Genomic DNA, 19,204 nt, shown 5'->3' on the forward strand with positions numbered 1-19,204 from the left:
ATATATACTTAAATTGACATTATCGTCCTAAATTGAATGGAAAAAATCTGTTTAAACAAATAACAGAAAATGATGAAAATATATGATTATTTAAAAAATAAAAGAGATATATATTTTGATAGAAAGATTTAAGACATTAAATGATTTTAATAATTAAAAGAAACCAATATGATACACAATATCACATATTATACGAAAATTTTAAATAAAATTAACAATATGATTAACTAATATATATATAATATATATACCCCTTGTACTATATTCACTATTTATTATTCTAATTAATCTATACTTTATTTTCAATAATTAAATTAAAATACTTTTCGTCGGCGATCGCCGGGAGCGGGCATGGACGACGGTAATTCCGACAACTTGGCCGTTCCCGCCATGATGACTATTATTTCGTCACGTTTTCAAAGACGACACTCTAAATCCGGTCTTCTCCATTTCTATCATTGAGGTATACGATACTCGCCTTCTACTTTTTTCTTAGAAATTTCGGTGGACGGAGAAACTTTCAAATCTCTGTGTAACTGCGATGAAACTGCAGAATATGGAGGAGGAATGCGGCTTCTATGCGTGGTTCTGTAGCATTATCCTGGCCGAGTATGTTTGGCAGCAGAAAACACGATTTTCTGGTCCTAATCTTGTTGAGGTACTCGCCTAATATCCATTTCTCTTGAATTCGTCTCAATTGAGGTCCGCTGAATGTAAATAATCAGTTTAGTTAGGGTGATATGCTTGATTATGTTATTGCGGGGAAATGTAATGGCTAGGGTGACTCTGTGACCTCTGAATTGGTTGCAGCTCGGTGCTGGCACTTCGTTGCCTGGATTGGTTGCGGCTAAATTAGACGCTAATGTCACATTCACCGATGATGCTAATAGAGTGAAGGTATTGCTTCGTCTTAGTTGCTTTGCCTGAAAATGTAAGTTTCATTTCATGCGCCAATAGTCAATAGCTATGTTAATTGGAGCACCATGGGCAGTTAGATGCTTGATCTGAGGCTGATTCTTCAATCTTCAGGTGCTGGATAATGTTAGGGCCGTAGAATCAAATTGGGATTCAATTACCTCTCTACTTTTGCATCTCTGTTTATCGAATTAAAATGAGCTGAAACTTGAGTTTGATGTTTGTCGGGAAGCATTTGATGATCCCTGTTCTTCCGTGGCCGTTCTTCTCCAAAGTTCACCGGTGGGTCAGTTTCTATAACAACAATCTACCACAATCGCAGGTAACTTGATAATTGATAATATTTTCTTACATGATGGGAAAGAAGGGGAAATTGGCAGTGCTGGTCACGATGGTTTTGACTGTGACTATTATCATTATTATCATTGTTTTCTACCTTTACCAATTCACTGTTATTCAAATTGTGTTGTGGGTACCATCCCATTGAGTTCTTGATGGTCACATGGGTATTGAAGTGTGAAAAGCTTGTTGATGGATTTGTCTTCATGCTATATCGAAGAAGGCATCAAAGCTGCATCAATTGGCTGAGATTGTTCTCAATGGGGAACCAGTCAAGGTAACAAAATGCATTTATTAATAAGTAGAAGGCTTTTTTTTTCTCTCTTAGCACACCATTTATTAATATTTGACCCCTTGATCGAAGATTTTACATCTTAATATGTTGAGTTATACTCAGTTTGACATACATGGAAGTAATATATTCCCGTTCCCGGTCTGTTTTAGGTGTTCTGGTAATTTTAGGTCCAATGGCATGTGGTTGAAATTTGGAGGGAACCATTTTGAAAACGAGTGCATTCGTGCAAGTTGAAACTTTAATTATGCATAACTTGTATGGAATGAAATACCTGATTTTGGGAGTTCAACTACATATATATGAACAGGAGATATTGTGCATTACAAACCATCAATTAGCTTACAGTTTTGTTTTCATCCTTTCGAGGATGCATCTGTTATCCCTTTGCATAATTGTGGGTCCTTAATGCGGAGTTGGACAATGTTTATCGCCGTCCCCTGAGGCAGTGGCATGCGAAATTGCCGGCAGGTGTCAGCTGAAATAATAAACGTTGTTACTGTTCTTCATCTGCCGACAAATCTGCCGGGAGAGGGGGGAGAGGAGTTGAATCAAGAGTAATTTGGTTGTTTTGTTGTTGCCAAATCTATGATTATATTACTTTTAGGACTTGCTTATTAACTTTTATTAATTCATGACCCATTAGTCCTCCCCCACCCTGAAAAAAGATGGAAGTTGGTTAACTTGTTGCCTATTTATGGCATCAATTTCTCACTCTACATTTGCCTTGACAATTGGATCATTCATAATGACTGTCCTGACTCGACTTCTTGCCTGTCGGGGTTTTCTGCACAAATTTTGATTGTTTTTAGGTGTCTTGAGCTGTAACGAAGTAGCTTATATCTGAATCCTATTAGATTCTTATCCATAAAGTTCAGTTATGTAGGTGGTGGAGCATCACAATAAAGGGAACTTTATCTCTAATTGGAGACATATGAGAATAAAGGCAAAAATAAAGGCATTCCATTAGTGGAAATATATGAGAACACATTTGTACCGTGATTTCAACAGTACTGAATACAAGCTAGCTATGGGTACTTTACTCCCATTGCAAACAAAACGCACACAGCTATTAGGAGTAGCTCTTAGTTCACTGCCCTACAATTCTTCCTGATCTCTTGACCTCCAGTGATGCTACTCATCTTGATCATAGAATTAACAAATGCACGGTTAAAAGCTTCCTTTGAACTTGCAAACTTATAAACAAGATTCTTGGTCTTAGGAAAGTTTAGCAGAGCTTGGTCAGAAGAAAACAGGGCCTTCTTTTGAAGTATCAGTCTATAGTAATTGTTGTCAAATGTGGTTGAAGAAGTATCCATGTAAGCACCAGCATTTTTAGCCTTGTTGTTTACTGGGCATGTGTTTCTTAGACTTGCTGCAAAGGACGGATTCATCTCAGGGTCGACGTTGCTGGCTGGACAGAAGTTGCGAATTCTACCTTCAAAGGATGAGCAATGAGCAAATCCCAAGGTGTGTGCTCCTGCATCATATAACATTGACAATGCTTATGTTTACACTGAATATTCTCTGATTCTTATGAAAAATTTGTATACATACTATGCCAAACTGCTGACGTTGTGTTAGTACTTGAAATTTTCATCCTGAGTTTGTATTTTTATGTGGTTTACCTGAAAGAGCCACTAGGTCGTCCAAGGACAATCCCCTTTGGGAGAAGCTTTGTTGCAGCTGAGAAATGTTGAACCTTGGAGATGGCAATTGTATTGTTTCACTAGCCTTTGATATCCTTCCATCCTTTCTCCCTTTGGGAACATCCCATGTTGGGCCTCCAGACTGTAACACATTCACACACAAAATTATACCATTTTTCAGAGATAAAGGTGTTGAACTAAGGAAAAAGACCATTGAATTATATGGTTTCTTACAAGCACAACTGCATCCCTTGCAGCTAGAGCCACAATATCAGCACAAGAGACAACACCGGGGCAATAGGATTCCAGTTCTTTCTTTGCGTTGTCGATCACGAAAAACGAGTGCAAAGACAAATTAGGAGGCCCATCTTTCTCAGCTTTGTTGTTCCCTACTGAATTCAGCAGTACAGATGCATCACAGCCCTTCACCCAAGCAAACAAAACCAGGTTAGTTTTGTCAAACACAAAGAAGTTTAAACGTGTTGAGAATTCTAAAGAGAATACCCTTATAAAACAGTCATGAAAGTGCATCCGGAGGAGTCCCGCAGGGACAGTCTTGTCTTTGTAAGCTGCACTCTTGACAGCTTTATTAACGATGAAGTCAACACCTGGACATGTCTTCTCGTAGTAGTCTAAGCTCAGTGAACTCCCCAAAGGCAAAACAGACAGCAAAAGAATTGCAAAGTGCGAGAATACCACAGCAAATGAGGCCATGACCTACAAATATAGGTACGAAAGCTACACTCTTATCTTCGCTCTTATCTTAGTAAACGAAGCAAGTCTTGGTCCATTACCGTTAAGATTGTGTGTTATTTATAGAAAATGAAAGGTGATAGAAGAGTTGCAATACGCCGTGACATGATAGCGGCCCCAGACGTTGAACAAATGCAAATAATGACGAAGTGATTCTGAAGCAATGCTGATCCAACAACATGCACGACACTGGCTGCTGTTGCTCCTTGAACCTTCAACTTTCGGACTTAGGGAGTGGGACAACATCATGCCAAAATTTTGGTAATAATTATGTTTGCTTTGAATGAAAGATCGGGAAACCCAAAAGGGTTATACCCTCCTCTTGTTGCTATTGAGTTTCCTTTACTTCAAAAGGTAGCTCGAGAGGCCAGGATTTCTTCGTTTACAAAGTAAAAGGTATGCTACAGTTCCCTTGAACTTTATTTAAATTATTAAACGGTATCCGATGCTAGGATAGTTGACCGTTCACTTACATTACGACTTACCATATTTGTTCTTTTATTGAAGTCAAATATATTGTAGTCATTTATTGTTCTTACCGGTTGTTGTTTTCATATTAATTTATAATTTACCATATTTGAAGATTATAAATAAGAGAACTCTTACCCACCAAAATGGCGTGGTTTCAGCAAACATTTACCTTCATTTTTTTTTTAAACCAAAGTTTGAAATATTTATATTTGAGATAGAAAAATTATAGATCATTTTTAGAGAGACATTGTATAACTGCCTAAGTCCACTGCTAACAAATACTATCCACTTACGGTTTTTAAACACGTCTAATAACGAGAGATTTTTAAGTTTCGTTCCCCTTTCTTGAGATCTCACAAACCAACCCTCTTGAGAGCCAGTGTCCTCGCTGGTATATCGTCTAGTGATGATTCTAATACTATTTATAATACCTCAAGTCTACTACTAACAAATATTGTCAGTATTGATCAGTTATATATCCGTGTTAGATTTAGAGTTTAAAAACGTCAGTAGAAAAATTGTTGCATAACAAAAATTAAGAAAAAATCCATTGGTACGGAGAGTAAGAGTAAATTCATTGATAATGAAGGAAAATGATTAATTATCCCAAAGATTAAAAAAAAAAACCATATTATAAAAAATTGAAGGGTCAAAGATCAAATAATATTTTAATCCTATATATTAAGAAAATGAAAAGGGTAAAATGGTAAAAGGGTGAAAACTACATTTGACCAAATATTTTATTTTAATTTTTGCATTTGCATGAATCTAACTCATCAAATTATAACATCTTAATTTAAAATTAGTAATCTGTTGTGAAAGTAGGTAGTTGGGATAGAGCTTTCCAGTTTGTTTATTATAGCTTCATATTTAAGCTTAATTAGTAATAATTAGAATAAATAAATAAATTACTTAATTTGGGTGCCATTATTTGAACCTAGACATCTCTTCTAATCAAATCATTACGAGGAAATATAAAGTGTTTGACATCAATTTATGGGCCCACAAAGTAAATTTTGCTAGGATAGTTGGGAGTGAGTCCTACATTGACTAATTTAGGAACTGGGTTTAGGTTTACTGAAGAATACTATCTCTATTGGTACGAGATCTTGTGTGGAAGCTCAAACCAAAGCCATCAGAACTTATACTCAAAGTAGACAATATCATACAATCGTGAGAGTCTGATTCCTAACAAATTTACATTAATAGTACATACATGATATATATATATACACGCACACATACAAAGTTTATATTGAGTATTGATTTTTTTTTTATGTATATATATAAAATAAATTCCTTTAATTATATATTAAAAGAAGTGACCAAGAATTTTTTTTTATTAAAAAAAAGAGAGATCAAAATATATTTTATTAATTGAATTTGAAATGTAATTTAATCCATGATTTATTGGCAAATAGTGATAATTTACTTGGCACTTTCTTAACAAATAATATTTAAATAATTTAAAGTAAAGAATATCATTAATTTATTAGAGAGAGGATTGACTTTTTAAAAATATAAAATGAAATATAAATATTTTATATTTAGCCAAAACAATTTTGAGCATGCATCCAATCCCACATGGGCATTGGTATTCGGAATATTTAACCTAATTACTAAAATTACTATTAAATAAAATAAATAAAACGGTTTATTTTTAAAAACAAAGTAATATTAAAGAGAAGATTGACTTGTTATTATTATCCGTATATATAATTTTTTTTTCATATAAAAGGGAAGAAATTGATTTTTAATCTAATTAAAACAAATAAAGCTGTTTATTTTTAAAATAAAATACACGAAATAAACAATGAAAGTCAAACAACAGACAAAATAGCAAGAAGGACAACAGAGAGACAGGCAAGCGGGTTTAACTGCGTCGCATCACCCGTCCCAATTCCCGGCGATGACTGCGTGCTGTTGCTTGTTTTAGGGGTAGAAGGTGCCGGAGGAGAGTCGCCGGACGGTGATGGTGCGTCGGCCGGCGGAGAGTTGGATGGAGGGGAGTTGTCGGCGCCATTGTCGAAACCTGGATTTAAAAAAAAAACAAGCAATCAGCGACAATGAACAAAGCCAGAAAAACGAAGAGAGGTTTTGAGGTGAAGAAATACTGAACAGTTCACTTCATTCCAGCCTAGAACCATCTTTTCACGATTGAAGACGATACGATGACCAGCCATGAAATTCACTGCCAGAAGAGGAAAAGCTTTTAAGTTCATGATCTTTTTCTTGCAACATCAACAAATAGCAGAGATGGGCACTCACGTCCGAAGAGATTAATATCAGTGCTCTTGGCAATGGTAAGACAAATGGCATATCCACCCTTGTCCTGAAGCCCACGCGAACACCCAGATCAAGAAAAACCCAAAGGATTACAGAAAGAAAGCTTAAAAAGCAAAAGACTTGAACTGTTCAGATAACTCACATCGGTAGGAATGGCAACAAACATAGAAATAACGCCAAAAATATAGCCACTATCCATAGTAAAATTCAGATGCGGTTGTTGAAAGAGTGTTCGTAGACTGGATAGGAATTGAGGGGAATTAGAATCTGAACATCTTATCGAGAATATTTGCTAAAATCACCCCACGTACGGAAAATTCTCTTTTTATAATCATTTACAGAATCCAATAAATTACAAACGAGATAGAAACACAATATCAGATATTTGTCTATAATAAAAGGGTCAAGAACCAAAAATTGTTATCATCTACTTACGGAAGTTGGTAGCAGTACTCGAATGGGTAATCAGAATCAAATATAGCGCGGTCTAATTCCATGGCTGCATCTATCTGCACAAAAAATTCTATATATAAACCAGAGATTCCATGAACTTGTATGACACTTCCCAGCGATAATAGCTTACATTCTGAGTAACGAAAGTGTAAATTGGGTCAGAGAGGTACGTATAAGAGAAACCAGAGTCAAAAATTGTGGTAAATTCAACATTGTTGGGTTTTCCTGCCACAGTTATCTGAATGATGGTGACATTGTAGGATGAACTGCCACCAAACAACAGAATTCAGCTAGGAAAAACAGCTTATTATCCAGGAGAAATGAAGGTCGTAGATTAAAAAGGTGAGAAGATCTTACGAGTGGGGATTGAGCGATGTTTCTCTCTGGTCTGATGGGCCTATGTCTCCAAAATCGATGTTCCCATAACCATCATATCCAAAACACATGGAGAATGAATCTGGGGTGAGCTCTTGGCTTGCTAAGAGGGATGGAACAGATATCTTCCCCATGCCAAGCCCAAGAAGACCATTAATTGCGATACTGGAAAATATACCAGTTTGTACCTTACCACACCTGCCATCAAGAATCCCATTTAAAGCAACGCAATAACACACCAGATTGCAGATAGTTTCTATGAAAGATAGTATTGTTGACATTGTTGTAACGGAAGCTGAAGCAAGATCGATCTACTCACACACCCACAAACAAAAATTTAACAAAGAGACAAAAAGATTTACATGGTTCAAAGGGAAGAAATTTCCCCATATCCATTGATAGCAACCAATCTTAATAATGGTTACAAAGTGTATGAACATGTATCACCAAAAGAGTTATAAACCAAATAAATGTCATTCATGCACAGAAGATTCATGAACTTATTCTTCACGACTTATATTAGAAACGGCTAAAACATCGTAAAACTACCATAGATTTTGTATTTGGTTAGCTTGTTATGTTAGCAGAAAGAAATGTATTAAGAACTAAACGAAATTTCTTCATAATTCAGAAGCATTTGATTCAGACAGAGAGATTCAACAGTTCTCACCCAAAAGTAATCTTGGCATCAACGGGTTTGGATTGTGAATCATTGGTGGCCAAGTGCAAGATATCTTCTACCAAATACCCAGAAGATGATGTATTGGGAGACGCATCATGAATCTTGTAAGGACAAGAACTTTTGTTTGAAGGGCATTGGTCTGCAAGCTCGCACAAAGAGTTGCTGCAGGCTACACTTTTGCTCGTGGTTGAAGCATTTGGACTGTAATGATTCAACGTTAACTGAAGAAACATAAACAAATAAGAACATCAACTTCAAAATTTTGCACTGTTTGTTTCCCGAGAAAATTGAAGAGGGCGGAAAGAAAATACATCTTCCCCATCTGAAGTGCCCACGGAAGTACGGCATTTGCTGCATTCACAAGGTAACCAGGACAAATCGCTTCCAGTGTCCAATGCCACTAAGAAACCTAACTCCGGCGTTCCCACAGATATATTGGCGTAGTAGAAACTGAAAAGCCAACAGGAAACAAATTAAAGCAAGGGCAATCGGCCAAAGTAAATCGGAAAATCAACAGAGAAAGTAAGGCGCAATACTCTCCCAAACCGCCGTATCGGTAGGTGTGGTTATCGTAAGAGAACGTCAGCGGCGTTTCACTTTTAGAGGTGGCCAATCGCCGGGCGTGAAGTAGTCGATCGCGGTGGACCATAGCTGCGTAATATCCAGGGGTGTGTTTCTCCAGTAAACCATCGGAGTTTAGAATCCCCTTAATCGAATCCGAAAACCGACGGTGGATATTGAACTTGAGCGAAACCACCTCGCCGGCGAGAAAGAAAATAGAAAGAAACAGTAGCATTTGGGCGGCGGAAGTGAATGTCGACGCCATGGACGCCGATTAGAGGATCCAAAAGTTTTCCGGTGTGAAGAGGATTTGAGGAGAAGAATTTAAATGGGATCAGGAGGACGAGAGGGTAACATGGACCGGAGGAATTTACGGATTCGAAGTGGAGTAACATGAGAGTCAAACATTTCAGAAGAAGAAGACGACGAAATTATGATCTCTGTTGAGCAAAGTCAGCCATTTCTCTTCGCGGGAAAAAAAATAAAAAAAATACTACAAGTATATATACATACATACATATACGTATATGTATGCATGTATATATATATATATATATGTATATGTATATGTATGTATGTATATATATATTTTTCATTCCTCAGCATTGTTGATAAAGATCCAATGAATCTCATAGGCACTCGTAATCCTCTATGAACTTTCATTATCGTATAATTAGTATCACAATTCTCGACGAAACTTTCACCATTATCTAGTTAGTATGTGGTGCTCGAGTAAAAAAAACATGATATATGAATGAATCATATTATACTTTTAAAAAAAATTAAGTTATCATTTATATCAATAAAACATGCAAATTCATTTTTAGTGGGTAAATCAGAGAAACTTTAACATTAATGTTTCTATAAATTAACTATGTTTGTTGAGGATTAGGGGGAGTGAGTCTCACATTTCCTAATTGTGTCATGATTCCAAACATAGTATCAAAACTATGCCCTAAACTTAGCTATGTCGATAAAATTTTCAAATGTCGAACAAAGAATTATGGGTCTCAAAGGTGTAGTCAAAAGTATCGAACAAAGAGTGTACTTTGTTCGATGACTTCAGAAAAAATAGTCGAGCCTCGATTAAGAGGAGGCTATTCGAGGGCCTCCATAAGTCTATTGGCATATTTATCTCAGAAGTAATTTTATACTGAGCAATCTTTTTTCTTTTTTGAACTCCACATTTAATGTGATATTAAGATTTGTTAAGAAAGAAAAATACGTAGTCCTTTTTAAATTATAATTTTAAGAAAGAAAAATACACAAAATAAATCAGAACTAAACCATGAAAACCAAAGAATAATTATGATAGTCCAACAACGGCCAAGATTGCAAGAACGGCGACGAAGACCGAGGTCAGTGGGTTCAACCGCGTTGCAACACCCGCCTCAATATTCGGCAAGCCGGTGCTTCCTCCTGGGGTAACAGGTGCCGGAGGAGAATCATCGGACGGTGGAGACTTGTCGGTCGGAGGGGAGTCAAATGGAGTGGTATAGCCGTAGGGAGTGGCAGCGCCATTGTTGTAACCTGGTTTAAGAAAACAAGCTTCACTGACACAGCAAACAAAAGAAACCATAAAAACGAAGAAGAGTTTTGAGGTGAAGTGACACTCACAGTCTGAAGGACTCCAGCCCAACACCATCTTTTCACGATTGAAGACAATACGATAACCAGCCATGAAGTCCACTGCAAAAAAGAAAAGTCCCCGAGATCACAAGCGCTTCTTCGACCGTGAAAACTGTTAGGAATCACGAATTTCCACAATAGTATGATATTGTCTACTTTGAGTATAAGCTTTCATGGCTTTGCTTTGGGTTTCCCCAACCGGCCTCAACCAATGGAGATAGTATTCCTACTTATAAACTCATGATATTCCATGAAATTAACGAATGTGGAACTTACTTCCAATAATCCTCAACAATCCTCCCCTCGAACAAAGTACACTATAAGCCTCTCCTAAGGTTTATGGGACTCTCGAATAGCCTCTCCTTAATCGAGGCTCGACTTCTTTCTTTGGAGCTCTCGAACAAAGTACACAATTTGTTCGACACTTTAGTCACTTTTGACTACACCTTCGAAGCTTACCATTCTTTATTTGATATTTGAGAATTTTATTTCATGGCTAAGTTTAGGGTCATGGTTCTGATACCATGTTAGTAATCACGACTCTCAACAATGGTATGATATAAGCTCTCATGGTTTTGCTTTGTGCTTTCCAAGAGGCCTCAACCAATGAAGATAGTATTCCTCACTTATAAACTCGTGATCTTCCATCAAATTAACCAATATGTGACTCACCCCCAATAATCATCAACAGATATTGTCTACTTTGAGCATAAGCTCTCATGACTTTGTTTGTCTATAATAAGTGAAAAATACTATCTCTACTTGTGTGAGGTCTTTTGGTAAGTCCAAAGCAAAACCAGCTTATACTCAAAGTGGGTAATATTATACTATTGTGTAGATTCGTGATTCCTAACAAAAACCACGGCTACTAAAACAAGTAAAGATAGAATAGCTTCGTGAATTAGATTCATGGAGAGGGAGATAGAGGCCTCACTTGTTTATAATAAGTGAAAAATACTATCTCCACTGGTGTGAGGTCTTTTGGTAAGTCCAAAGCAAAACCAGCTTATACTCAAAGTGGGCAATATTATACTATTGTGTAGATTCGTGATTCCTAACAAAAACCACGGCTACTAAAACAAGTAAAGATAGAATAGCTTTTCGTGAATTAGATGGAGAGGGAGATAGAGGCCTCACTTCCAATTAGATTAATACCGGTGCTTTTGACAATCGTTAGACAAACAGCACGTCTAGTATCCGCATCCTGAAGCCCAAAAAATTAAAACCCAAATCAGCAAAAGCACAAAAGATTGCAGAGACGAGTGAGAGAGCTATAAAAGCCAAAAGCTATATCTTGTTTTCTCTTTTCTAAAACCTGAAAATTATTTCAAATGTTCAGAGTACTCACATCAATCGAAAGGGTAAGGAACTGACCCAGAGGGATAAAATCATCTCCACCCTTCATCGTAAAATTAACCACCGGACAATCGATGGTTTCTGCATATAAACTGAATATAAACCGAGTATGAATAAGAATCCAGGAATGCTTTAAAAGAGAATAACTGGTTTCATTATATATCTCATTAGCTACTTACGACGGAGATTCGTAGCAGTACTCAAATGCGAAATCGGGACCAAATGAAAAGCGCTTTAACTGGATCCCTGAATCTATCTGTACAAGACAAATTTAGGAAATAATCATGAATTCATAAGTAAGGAAATACATCTCCAAAATTGGTACGGAGCCTTTTGAGGAAGCTCAAAGGAAAGCCACGAGAGCTTAGGCTGAAAGTGGATAATATATCGTGATTCCTAACAATTATATGGAATTTCTCCAGAGTTGAAACTGCAGATAGCTTACTTGCTCGGAAATAAGAGAGTAAACTGGTTCAGCTAGGTGTGTAAACGAGGCACCACCGTCGAAAATTGCAGTAAATTGAACATCGTTGGTTTTTCCTCCCACAATTATCTGAGTGATGGTGACATTATAGTGTGGACTGCCAAAATGAACAAGACAATCCAGTTAGAAAAACCAGACATTTTAACATTCTGAATATGGTTTAGAAGTGAAAAGTTCTAACAAGCTGGGATTTGAATTGATGGGTGTTTCTTTTTGGTCTGGTGTGCCTGTGTCCCCAAAATCGATTCTCCCAATTTCATCATGTCCGAAACACATGGAGAATGAATCAGAGATAAGACCTTGGTTAGCTAAGAAACTTGGAACTGATATCCTTTCCATGCCAAGCCCAATAAGACCATTGGGAGCTGCATGTCTTGCAAATCTACCAGTCTGGACCTTACCGCACCTGCCATGAAGAATCACATTTAAGCGCAACAACACAACAAGTTGTATGTGCTTTCTATAAGATGGTAAAGTCAACATTCAATATCACTGCAAACTGCTCGAAAAATCATTAAATACCCAAGAAGGAGAACACCAATATCTTCTTGGAACAGTGGTTGAGTTACAAAGTAGAATACAATTGGTTAGTGCTTGTTGAGGATAGTTGGGAGAAGAGTCCCACATCGGCTAATTAAGGAATACATCTTCATTGGTATTAGGCCTTCCGAAGAAACTAAAAGCAAAGTCATGAGAGCTAATGCTCAAAGTGGACAATATTATATCATTGTGGAGTGTCGTGATTCGTAACATTGCCCACTGCATCAAACTAATATGGAAAAAGCTGACTCTAACTAGTGTGCGGATGTGGATTCAGAAATCTACATAGTCCTAATGTAGTAGATATATAACTCAGAGGATTAAGATAAAGGGAGAGAGAGATGCAGCAGAACTCACCCAAAAGTAATCTTCGCCTTAACGGGTTTAAGTTGTGAATCATCAGTAATCAAGGACACTACGTCCTCTACCAAGTACCCAGTCGACGATTCATTGCCAGCCCCGTATTTAACCTTATAAGGACAAGTATTTTGGTTTGAAGTGCATTTGTTTGAAAGCTCGCACAATGCGTTGCTGCAGGGAACAGTTGAGCTCGTTTTTGAAGCATTTGGACTATAATGACTGAACGGAATCTGTAGAGAAACATAAAAAAAAAAAAAAACAAACAATAACAAAATCAACCAATCGATATCATCAGAGCATCAACTTCAAGAATTTGCATCCCGAGAAAATACCTTCCCACTAGGCGTTGAAGTAGGACAACTGCGGCATTCACACGGTAACCAGAACAAATTGCTTCCGGTGTCCAACGCCACAAAGAAATCTAGCGCAGGCGTTCCGATCGAAATATTGGCGTACAACAAACTGAAAAGCCCCAAACGGAAGGGAACAGGACAGCAATTTAAGCAAAGATAATCTCAAACAGAAAAATCAGAACAACAGAGGATTCAAATAACTCAAAAACAGAAATAGAGAGAAGAGATTAGGGAAATGAACGGAGAGAATAAGGAGCATACAATCCAAAATTGACCATCAAGTAGGTAGCGTTACCACCAGCGAACGTCAGCTCCTTACTACCATTACTAGCGGCCAATCGCCGGCCATGTACTAACCGATCACGGTGGACCAAAGTCGCATAATATTCAGGGGAATGTTTCTCCGGAAAGCCTTCAGAGTCGATAATCCCCTTAACCGCATCCGAAAATCGATGGTGAATACTGAACTTAAACGAAGATGCATCACCACTTCTCAGCCCGCCGGAGAGAAAGAAAACAGAAAAAACCAGTAACATCTGGGCGCCGAAACTGAACGCCCACGCCATGGACGCCGATCAGAGGATTCAAAAACTTCCCGGGAAAGTGACAAAGACATGTCCGGAGTCGAGCAGGAAGAGAGAATAAATAAAATGGAACATGAGAAGGATGAGAGAGAAAGAGAGGAGAGGCGTTGAAGTTCAGAAGAAAATGAAAAATATATTTAAATGTATAATTATTTTATTTTCCTTTTATAAAAAGAAAAATAAACATTATATTATGCATCCGTGTTGAGGTCTAAAAGGTAAATACAGGGAAGAAGAGGGGCATAACTGCAAAAGAGAAAAAGTACGGTAGTGGGTTTACGAGCGAAGAGTGGCATGGAAAAAGGCCGTTAGAAGCGGTTAGTGAAGGCCGTTGACTTTTGCAGATACAAAATGTGTAGTTTATTAAAGGCTTAATTATGGTTGGAATAATTAAATTAAATTAAGAGCACAGCTAAATATGTTAATTACAACGCAGAAGCTTCCTTAGTTCTTCAATGAGTCAATTTCAACGTGTATTGCAATATTATAATACAAAATAAATTGTTAAGCTTCCTTATGGATTTCCTTATCCTACGGCTAAATTCCGACGACCCCCACTATTAAATAATTGAAATATATTACAATAGCTCAAGCTCGCTACTATTGAATAATTGAAATATATTACAACAGCTCAAGCTCACAGGTAACAGATTCTTATTCCACCAACGCCAAGATAAATTAACAGTTCAAGCTTACGGCTAACAGATTCTTATTCCACCAACGATAAATTAACAGCTCAAGCTTATGACTAACATAGCAGGAGGAACTAACACACTAACAGATTCCTGTTCCAATAAATTCCTATTCTACCAATAGATATTGGAACTAGCACAACTAACAGAGAAGAAACTAACAGCACAACTAACAGAGAAGAAACTAACAGCTCAAGCTCACAACTAACAGATATTGGACACATCTAACAGGAGGAACTAACGCAGCTAACAGATTCCTATTCCACTAATACCAGGAGGAACTAACCGCTCAAGCTCACAGCGATCTAACAGCTCAAGCTCACAGTTAACAAATATTGTCCACTTTCGCCCGTTATATATCACCGTCAACCTTACGATTTTAAAATGTATCTGTTAAGAAGAGGTTTCCACACCCTTGTAAGGAATTAAGGAATGTTTTGTTCTCCTCTCCAACCAACATGGGATATCATGTCTAATTACTTCAATCTTATATCTTTAAATCTCGATCACTATTATGTTTGTTTTGAACTCCAACGTGCAATATTCATCAATGATCATTATGTTCAGATAATCGTAGAAAAGTGCACATTTTACAGAGTACTAATAAGCCAATCTGCAATTTACATAATCAATCAACCGTAGAATCGACGAGTGCAAACTAACTCGGTTAACAATTTACAACTAACTGTATTTAAAAGATACAAATCCCAACACTAATTGTTTTCTATTCTTTTCGGAAATGCTAATGTTTCAGCATATGAAATAACAGATCTCAACTACCAGAGAGAAAATTGTAATCTAAAAATGACAGAAAAAACATCAGATCTCGGCTGCAGCACCTACCAGTCAATCAAAAAGAGGCTTTGGCTACTGGCTATGTGTTTTAATCATAAGGAATGAGACTGGCTCCCTTGGCGTGCATCTTTATCTTGATCCCAAGAACAGAGCAGAGAATTATGGGTTGAAAATGAATGCATTTCTAGCCAGCAACAGATAATTCACAGTCCCAATTGCTTGAAGATCACGTGGAAAATGAGGGAGAACAAAAATCAATGGCATCAGAAAGAGTGTATATTTTACAGTACATATAATGAGAACGAATGAGGTTCCTCGGCTATTGTACTTACAGTGCAAGATACAATTCAGCTAACGTAAGTGTGAGTGCATGCCAAAGCCAAGATCATGGCTGATATGTGTCCCAGTCAAATTTAGGCTGAGAATAGACCTCATAATCGATGGGTCCGTCTATAACTGAATCAACTGTTTGAATGCCCTCCAAGTGCATTCTTTGAAATCCATCATCATAAGATGGCACTAGTTTGTACATAACTAGCAACCCGAGTGTGAATATCGCTTGCAGCTTCGTCGAGTCCCCGTTTACCGAGAAGAACAAGAGCATGGAGAGTAGGAATAAATCGACGCAGAATCGCATAATACCAAGAACTGTATCCATCAACTTTCCATCATTGCCGGCGGGAAAGCCACCTACTCTATAAACAAATAGAAAGTTGTACTTGTCAACAACGTATCTATATCCGAAGTATGCTGTCCCGATCGGAACCACCAGTGGAGCAAATGAAGAATATATCATGGTGAGGGCAAATATTGTTAAATTGAATGCATAATATTGCGCAAAATCAAATTTCTGTTTCGGTGCAGTTGAGGTTCTATTAACGGGATAAACGGAAAGATCTTGTCCCTGCATATCCATATCGATCAGTCTAGGGGAGGTATCTGGTAGTAATGATCTCTCAAGACTATCTATTTCCTGGTACTCAAATGGGTACTCTTCACTTTGTTCAGGAACCAGCTGGAGCATGTCGTTCTTTCGAAACCTTCGAATCTTCTTCTTTATCCATGGTATTGGAGCCAATAAGTCAAAAGATATGCCCAAGAACGTACTCGTGATTAAAAAAGCAACGGACGAAAGGCATGATCTTGAAAGGAATGATGTACTCATGTACTGCTCAATTCTCTTGCAATCTTCACTATCCAAATAGCACTGTCCCATCCCAAGGAGTGCACTCTCTAAGGATGACTCAACCAGAGCCCTCAGAAGGATGAGGTTTACTAAGAAAAAGCAAACCATCTTCAAAAGTGCAGCTCTCTGCTCCCCAGATACGGTAAGATGTCGTTCGAACTTAGAAAGATAAGAAAGAGCTGATGGAATTATTATATACATACTCACAAAGATGATAACATTGGGCAGGAACTGAAAGATAAGACTACCAATCCAGCTAGAACTTTGCACCCAATCCAACCATGACTGAGCATTATCCATCACTTCGGCGTTGATAATTCTCCCGGCGCTCTTAACAGCCGTGATCACAGCAAGAGGAGAGCTAAAGAACAAAAGCATTAACAGTAAGCAAGTGTTCACAAATATTCTTCGAAGTCTCAATGATAGTTTTGTTGATCCCAAATGATTCCAGTAAATATCAGTCGCCAACGGTGCCCGATCAACTTTCCATTGGTTTCTTTGAAGACGCAACTCCATGACAGAAAAGAACTTCCCAATTCGTCTCTTTCTTTCATTTCGAAAATCCATAACTGCTTTATTGGTAGCATAGATATCCTTGAACATAACAAAAGCAACCCCAGCTCCAGGTGCACGCCCTTCCTTGTATGCAGCCAGTTCAGTCTCCAAGTTGGCTCTCAATTCTTGCAGCCGTTTTAGTCTCTCCTCATTTGTGTAACCAAATCTGTCCATTATCTGACACCACAGTTCTTTTACTCTCCTCCAAACACAACGAATCCAACGAAATAAAACCTTCAAACAATCGCTTCTAAATTCATCGTCTTCATCCTTGGGTGCAAGACGAGAATGCATTTGTTCTACCAACTGTGATATTTCTTCCCTAACCTTGACCAATTCTGTGGCCAAATCATCCAAAGCGCACAAATTCATAGGCATTATGACCCTATAAATCTTGCCAGGATACTTATGCTGGAAATACTCTAATATCGCAGCCCTATCAACCTCTAGGCTTTTGGGAATCCCTTCCACCATTATAGTGAAAATGGCAGTGGAATCAGCAGCGGGATCACTTAAATTCCCATTCCCATCTCTAAATCTAGTTATCTTTAACCTCTTTTCAATGGCAGAAATACCAAAGTGCACAAAAACAACAACAACAACCATAAAAGCAAAATGCACCCAAAGTAAAACCGAACCTTTCTCAATGTGATTGATCGTAGTCTTCGAGAACTGATCGTTCAATACAGCCTGTCCAGCATAGAGATTAAGCGGAAGCAACACTGAAACCGACAAAATCGCAATCAATAGTAGAACCGCACAGCTCCCGCCTTCTATCAAAAGGAACTGCGCAGCATCGGCACCACAATGGCGCGCAATATCCCGGCAAGTCGCGTGCCACACCGCAAGAAGCTTTGTAACCAATCCAGAAGGACCAGGAATTCGACGGTGATCGCTTCGAAGCTTCACGAATAGAAATATGAAGAGGCAAGAGAAGGCGCCAATGATCGAAATATTCAACAAGTATTGAATATTACCATACCACGAAGTGAAATCACTTGCAGACCCGCCGTCATCGGAAGAGGGAGAAGGAGAAGAAGACTGATTCACGAAGGAATTAAAAGGAATCATCGAGTACGAACTTCGTCGGATCTCTGAACGTGGAAATCGAAGGTTCACACAATCAAATTCGACATTCTTCGCGTGGAAATAGTGGTCTGCATCAACAAATTAAATCATAAAACGCATCGATACCTTAATTCGGACGATTAACAGCTCGAATTCGAAGAAATTTAAAGGCCTTAGAGCTTGTGAATCAAATCATCTCCCCTTCGACTTTACAGATGGACACCTCCTCCTCGTACTGGGAGTAGAAATTGAAAAATTGAAGCAATCACGATTCACGAACAGGATTGTGTTACGGGAATGGCCTTCGAACTGGAAATCCCAAATTGAAATATTAATGATTTGGGGAAAATCTGAAATTGTAGTTTTATCTTTTCCTTGAACATCTGTAACTTTGGTCAAAACGCTAACTCAATCAAATTAAATATAAATTAGACAATTCTAATAAAAAAAAATTCCCCTTTTTTGAGAAAATCTTCATCGAGTTCTTCCAAGTTTGGAATTTATATCTCTATCAACGAGTGGAATTTATATTTTTAAACTCTCTAAATTTAATTTCTAAAAAACAAATCTCTAAAATTAAGGTTTTTCCCGAAATAAAATTAGATTAATAGTAGTTGGAGATAAATATAATCTCTTTTATTATAGTTTTTGTGGGAGAAGTATTCATATTACTGCCCGCGAGTTGATCCATAAATATTTATCTACAAATTTTTATAATTATGAAAAAGACTATCGAAAATATTGTGTTGAAGCCATTATTTAAATATTGCACCTAATATATTTGTCAAGCTAGCGAATAATTATTGTGTAGGGGATTAGAAAATAT

The 19,204-nt window shown here is 37.6% G+C and overlaps 4 protein-coding genes and 1 pseudogene across 7 annotated transcripts; 1 reads left to right on the forward strand and 4 right to left on the reverse strand.

Annotated features, from left to right (window-relative positions):
* Positions 1 to 277: 277 nt before the first annotated feature.
* Positions 278 to 3,003, forward strand: LOC111453884 (annotated as a pseudogene).
* Positions 2,488 to 3,981, reverse strand: LOC111453882 (peroxidase 64-like). 2 transcript variants are annotated; one of them, XM_023095171.1, is made up of 4 exons: positions 3,700 to 3,980; positions 3,430 to 3,618; positions 3,175 to 3,337; positions 2,488 to 3,026 (listed from the first exon to the last, which is right to left on the reverse strand). In XM_023095171.1, the coding sequence occupies exons 1-4, from the start codon at positions 3,907 to 3,909 to the stop codon at positions 2,632 to 2,634; spliced, it is 957 nt and encodes a 318-aa protein (XP_022950939.1). In that variant the 5' UTR covers positions 3,910 to 3,980; the 3' UTR covers positions 2,488 to 2,631. The 2 variants fall into 2 exon arrangements, with proteins under 2 accessions (XP_022950939.1, XP_022950938.1); XM_023095170.1 differs by having other exon boundaries at positions 3,430 to 3,981.
* Positions 3,982 to 6,188: 2,207 nt separating this feature from the next.
* On the reverse strand, positions 6,189 to 9,214 carry LOC111453524 (aspartyl protease family protein 1-like). Its single transcript, XM_023094651.1, has 10 exons — positions 8,752 to 9,214; positions 8,527 to 8,665; positions 8,204 to 8,436; positions 7,516 to 7,731; positions 7,289 to 7,424; positions 7,141 to 7,214; positions 6,848 to 6,944; positions 6,688 to 6,751; positions 6,539 to 6,610; positions 6,189 to 6,451 (listed from the first exon to the last, which is right to left on the reverse strand). The coding sequence occupies exons 1-10, from the start codon at positions 9,039 to 9,041 to the stop codon at positions 6,240 to 6,242; spliced, it is 1,533 nt and encodes a 510-aa protein (XP_022950419.1). The 5' UTR covers positions 9,042 to 9,214; the 3' UTR covers positions 6,189 to 6,239.
* A 780-nt stretch (positions 9,215 to 9,994) lies between these two features.
* Positions 9,995 to 14,175, reverse strand: LOC111453025 (aspartyl protease family protein 1-like). Of its 2 annotated transcripts, none has more exons than XM_023093946.1 (10): positions 13,760 to 14,175; positions 13,478 to 13,607; positions 13,143 to 13,375; positions 12,427 to 12,651; positions 12,207 to 12,342; positions 11,944 to 12,017; positions 11,754 to 11,853; positions 11,543 to 11,609; positions 10,394 to 10,465; positions 9,995 to 10,306 (listed from the first exon to the last, which is right to left on the reverse strand). In XM_023093946.1, exons 1-10 carry the CDS (start codon positions 14,062 to 14,064, stop codon positions 10,083 to 10,085), a joined length of 1,566 nt encoding a protein of 521 aa, XP_022949714.1. In that variant the 5' UTR covers positions 14,065 to 14,175; the 3' UTR covers positions 9,995 to 10,082. The 2 variants fall into 2 exon arrangements, with proteins under 2 accessions (XP_022949714.1, XP_022949713.1); XM_023093945.1 differs by having other exon boundaries at positions 11,941 to 12,017.
* A 1,197-nt stretch (positions 14,176 to 15,372) lies between these two features.
* Positions 15,373 to 18,791, reverse strand: LOC111453260 (CSC1-like protein At4g35870). Of its 2 annotated transcripts, none has more exons than XR_002712241.1 (2): positions 15,902 to 18,790; positions 15,373 to 15,787 (listed from the first exon to the last, which is right to left on the reverse strand). XR_002712241.1 is itself a non-coding variant. In XM_023094297.1 (2 exons), the coding sequence occupies exon 2, from the start codon at positions 18,379 to 18,381 to the stop codon at positions 15,955 to 15,957; it is 2,427 nt and encodes an 808-aa protein (XP_022950065.1). In that variant the 5' UTR covers positions 18,382 to 18,404; positions 18,505 to 18,791; the 3' UTR covers positions 15,373 to 15,954. The 2 variants fall into 2 exon arrangements, 1 of the variants encoding a protein (XP_022950065.1); XM_023094297.1 differs by having other exon boundaries at positions 15,373 to 18,404; positions 18,505 to 18,791.
* Positions 18,792 to 19,204: the final 413 nt, after the last annotated feature.

This window comes from Cucurbita moschata, unplaced genomic scaffold (genome assembly GCF_002738365.1).
Source record: "Cucurbita moschata cultivar Rifu unplaced genomic scaffold, Cmos_1.0 Cmo_Scf00015, whole genome shotgun sequence".
Lineage (NCBI taxonomy): Eukaryota > Viridiplantae > Streptophyta > Magnoliopsida > Cucurbitales > Cucurbitaceae > Cucurbita > Cucurbita moschata.